At 40.2% G+C, this 4,456-nt stretch overlaps 2 protein-coding genes across 2 annotated transcripts in view; both read right to left on the reverse strand.

The window, feature by feature from the left end:
* LOC113823415 (uncharacterized) overlaps positions 1-57 on the reverse strand; it is a 15,270-nt gene extending 15,213 nt beyond the window's left edge. Inside the window, exon 1 of the mRNA XM_070144165.1 lies at positions 1-57. This exon is cut by the window's left edge and continues 489 nt beyond it. Coding sequence (XP_070000266.1) covers positions 1-57 — 57 coding nt within the window.
* A 39-nt stretch (positions 58-96) lies between these two features.
* LOC138867646 (uncharacterized) lies at positions 97-3,173 on the reverse strand. The gene is made up of 3 exons (XM_070144166.1): positions 2,053-3,173; positions 1,809-1,901; positions 97-1,636 (listed from the first exon to the last, which is right to left on the reverse strand). The coding sequence occupies exons 1-3, from the start codon at positions 3,171-3,173 to the stop codon at positions 97-99; spliced, it is 2,754 nt and encodes a 917-aa protein (XP_070000267.1).
* Positions 3,174-4,456: the final 1,283 nt, after the last annotated feature.

The following is a 4,456-nucleotide window of genomic DNA, read 5'->3' on the forward strand; positions in this document are numbered from 1 at the left end:
CATACTTGACAGCACTCTTCGAATGGTCCGTATTTGTGGTTCCCACACTCCACCCATGTGTGATGCAGCTGGTGGATTGAACTTCCAGTCTATTTCTTACTTCAATAAATGAGCATGAATCTGGTCTTGATTCCATTCCTGGATAGCTCTCTTCAATTCTTGAGGTGCTCCAACAAAGTTTGTGCCATTATCTGACCAGATTTCTTTAAGTTCTCCTCTCCTTGCTATAAATCTTTCTAACGCATGAATGAAACTATCTGTGTCCAATGAAAATGCTACTTCAATGTGTATGGCACGTGTGGCAAAACACGTAAATATACAACCATACCTCTTCATCTTGGAACGCCCTTTCTTTACTAAGAATGACCCAAAATAGTCCACTTCCACTCTACTGAATGGTGGTTCATAAGCTATAACACGAGATTCAGGAAGGTTTGCCATTTGCTGGTGTACTGTCTTACCAAACATATTTTTGCAAGTCACACAGGAATACACTACACTTTTCACTAACTTCCTTCCTTTTAAAATCCAGAACTTTCTCCTGATTTCAGCTAATACACGTTCCACTCCAGCATGTCCAGTATTTAAGTGACAGCTTTCAACAATCAATCTTGAAATATGGTGGGCATGTGGAAGAATCACTGGATGTTTTGCATCTTCTTCAAGTTGAGAATTTGCTAATCTGCCTCCCACTCTCAGCAAATCATCATCTCCTTTGATTGGATTTAGCTTCTTTAAATGTAAAGGTTCCTTTGGGAGAGTCTTCTGTATATACAAAATAATATTTCTCTCTGCTTCCTTGAACTCTTTTACTGTTATAGGTCCCAACCTTGGTTTCCTTTTTAAGAAATGTTTAAGTCTAATGTACCACGCCACAGCTTTCTTCATTTTAAACCACGATGAGTAGTAGTTTAGTAACTTACAAGTATGATCAGCATTACTTTTTATACTGCAAACCACTGGACTTGCCTTCATTTCTAAGAATTCTTCCAATTCTGAACATCTAAACAGTGGTTGCACAGGCCATTTATGTTCTTCACACTGTAAGAAATTTGGACCATGAACCCACCTATCATTCCTCAGCAAATCTGATGCAGACATTCCATGAGATGCATCATCTCCAGGATTTTCTTCAGAAGGTACATACCTCCACTGACTGACTTCAGTGTGATCAAGAATTTTACCTACTCTGTTGGCTACATATGTTTGGAAACGTTTATCTGAGCTGTTCAAGTACCATAGTACTATTTGACTATCCACCAAGTATACTGATATTTCTAGAGGTATCTCCAATTCTTTAGTTAGAATTTTATCAAGCCTTACAGCTTCTAGAGCTCCAGCTAGTTCTAGTCTTGGGATTGTAGAACCTTTCAGGGGTGCGAGACGTGACTTAGCCATAATCAAGTTAATATATACAGAGTTATCCTCAAGTGTTACTCTCAAGTATGAGGCAACACCATACCCATATTCAGAAGCATCTGAAAAATGATGAAGTTGAGCCTTTTTTATAGTTAAACCTGTTGGATTAAAGCATCTGGGAACCTTAAACCTTTTAATCTCTGGCAAATCAGCTAACCACCGACCCCATTGTTCCTCCAGTTCTATGGGAAGTGGTTCATTCCAGCCTTTTTGTAGTCTGCATAATTATTGAAATATTCTCCTAGCCTGTAATATGAATGGACTGACATAGCCTAGAGGGTCAAACACAGTGCTAAGTGTACTGAGCACATTCCTTTTGGTTTGGGTTCTGTTATGCATCACTTGTACTTCAAATCCTAAGTAATCAGTATTCACATGCCACAGCATACCTAGAGCTCTCTCCGTGGATTGATCCTCCAAATTCAACTGCAGAGATATCAAAGATTTTCCTTGGTCCTCCTTTGGTATATGCTTCAGCAGTTCTGGTGATGAAGAAATATATTTAGTAAGATGAAATCCCCTTCTATTCAGAAGCTCTTTAACTTGCTTTGCTAAAACTATAGCAGACTCAACACTATTTGCAGACTTCAGGCAGTCGTCCACATAAAAGTTGCGAAGAACTGTGTTCAGTACTTCTGAATACATGTTGTGATACTCTTCAACTGTGCATAATTTGCACAGCTCGGGCTCCATACTCCTCCAAAGATATGAGCTGTCATTCGTAAGGTCTGTAGGGGTTGTGATGTGTTGTTGTTCTCAAACCACAGAAAGCGAAGTGAGTCTCTGTCTTCAGGGGTAACATGCACTTGATGAAACATGGACTCTATATCGGCCATAAATCCCACTGCTCCTTGTCGGAATCTCAACAGAACACCAACAAGTCCATTGGTCAAATTTGGTCCCTGATGCACATGATCAATGAGTGAAGAGCCACCATACTTAGCAGCACAGTCAAAAACAATGCGACACTTTTCTGGTTTCTTTGGATTCAACACAGGGTGGTGTGGCAGATACCACACTTTGCCATCATGGCGGTGCAGGTCTTTTTCAGGGACTACTGCATATCCTTTTTTTAACAGTTTGTGGATTTCTTCAGAGTATTTTCTTTTTAGTGTGTCATCCTTGTTAAGGTGCTGGGCTAATGATATTAACCTCTTCTCGGCTAGGAATTTGTTGTCAGGTAAACTAGGTCGCTGTGCCTTGAATGGTATACTCAATGCATAATGTCCCTCTATCACCTGGAGTGTACTGTTCCATGTGTCAACTGCTTTCTGGTCACTAACTGACCAGCCCTTCTCTTCTGCAAAGGCATCCTCTATCTCCCATAGTCTCTTCATATCACCTTCCAATGGTACACTTGCCTGTATCAAATATGAAAAATTAGTCGACTTACCAAAAGGGTTCACTGGTCCATTTATGACCCAGCCTAGTGGTGTGAGCAAGGCAAAAGGTTCTCCCTGTTTACCTCTTTTGACATCGGTTGGCAGCAACAAGTCTGAAGAGTCTTGGCCAATCAGTAAGTGCACTTGGTCTGCCTTCACTTCTGGTATATCCAAATCTCTAAGGTGCGGCCACTGCACATCCATTTGTGTTGATCTACCTGTGAGATCTATATTCAGACTTGGTCTCACAGTTGCTTCTATGTTGTATTGTAAGTCACTAACCTCGTTCACACTGGAAACAGTCAAAGACACTGCTGTTGTTTCCACAGACATTCGGTTCTGTGTAAGTGTGGTTAACTCCAAATTGCGCATAGTTCCTTGGATTCCTAAATGATTGCACAGAAACTCACTTCAGTAAGTAGCGTTACTACCAGGATCAAGCATAGCATAAGTGTCAATGTAGACATCAGAGCCTGGATGCCACACTCTTGCAGGTACAATTGGAATAGCAAGTTTACCTCCACATGTACGAACATAATGGCTGTTCTGATTTGTAGTGATTGATGATGATGTGGTTGATATATTCTGATCTGATACTAGAATTGGATTCCCTGTGTTGTCCACATAACCAACCTGCAGTCTAGTTGGCATATGAAGAAACTTGTTGTGTTTGAGGCCACATCCACTAATGTTGCATACAAAACTTCTGGGACAGGTTTTCCCTATATGTCCCTTGGCAAAACAATTTATACACAATGCTTTTGACATCACAAAGTTCCTACGATCCTTAATCTTCATGGCTTTGAATCGTAAACACTGAGTCATATAATGTTCTTGTCCACAGCAAGTCAGAATTCTGTGTTCTATTCTCAGATGTAACTAACTGCTTTTTCACTGAGCTGGCTTTCACAGCAAAGCTTCCAATTCTCCTCTTCTCAGCTCCCTTAAGACTGATTTCTTTATCCCTTCTGAGCTCACTGAAAGAAACTCTAGAAAATATGGGGTCATTAGCTTTTTCTGCTCCATCAGTAATGAAATCGACCAGGTCCTTCAACTTCGGTATTCGCTTCTGATCTTTCTTTATAATATGATTTTCATGAGACCATCTGTCTTGCAAGTACTGCGGTAATTTCCTCCAGATGGCCTGTAAACTAGCTGCATTGTCTAACTCTTTCTCATGACCCATGTTCTTTAAAGTCTGATAACAGCACTTGAGGTCATCAGCAAAATCTCTAAGCTCGGAGGGTCCCTTTGAATTAAGTCTGTTTATAATCCTCTGTATCCATTTCTGTGAAATTTCATAATTATTCCCATATCTTTCTTCTAAAATTTTCAGTGCTTGAACATATCCATCTTCTGGATCCATAGTCTCACAGCAATTAAGTATCCTCCTGGCATTACCTTTACAGTATTGCATCAAACATGACAGTTTTGATGCCGAGTCTATATTCTTTGTATCCACTATGGCCCGAAAACTTCTTATAAATGGCCAATATCGCAAGGAATCACCATCAAAGGTTTGCAGTTCTCAACGAGGTAGCTGAAGAGAGTCCACTATACTCTGTTGTTGCACACGTGATTCATTCAACACTTCACTTACAACACCTGCGATCACTGTTTTCACAAACATTATCTGCTCACTTTTCTCATTTGTT

The sequence above is a fragment of the Penaeus vannamei genome, chromosome 31 (assembly GCF_042767895.1).
Source record: "Penaeus vannamei isolate JL-2024 chromosome 31, ASM4276789v1, whole genome shotgun sequence".
In the NCBI taxonomy this organism is placed as follows: domain Eukaryota; kingdom Metazoa; phylum Arthropoda; class Malacostraca; order Decapoda; family Penaeidae; genus Penaeus; species Penaeus vannamei.

Bases quoted from the DNA above. Each gene is read 5' to 3' on its own strand.
- LOC138867646 (XM_070144166.1), bottom strand. From the start codon at position 3,173: ATGCGCAATTTGGAGTTAACCACACTTACACAGAACCGAATGTCTGTG. The intron at 1,902-2,052 runs GTACTGAACACA...CTTCATCACCAG, and splicing joins ATCACAACATGTATTCAGAA to AACTGCTGAAGCATATACCA. The intron at 1,637-1,808 runs GTATGCTGTGGC...ATAATTATGCAG, and splicing joins ATCCACGGAGAGAGCTCTAG to ACTACAAAAAGGCTGGAATG.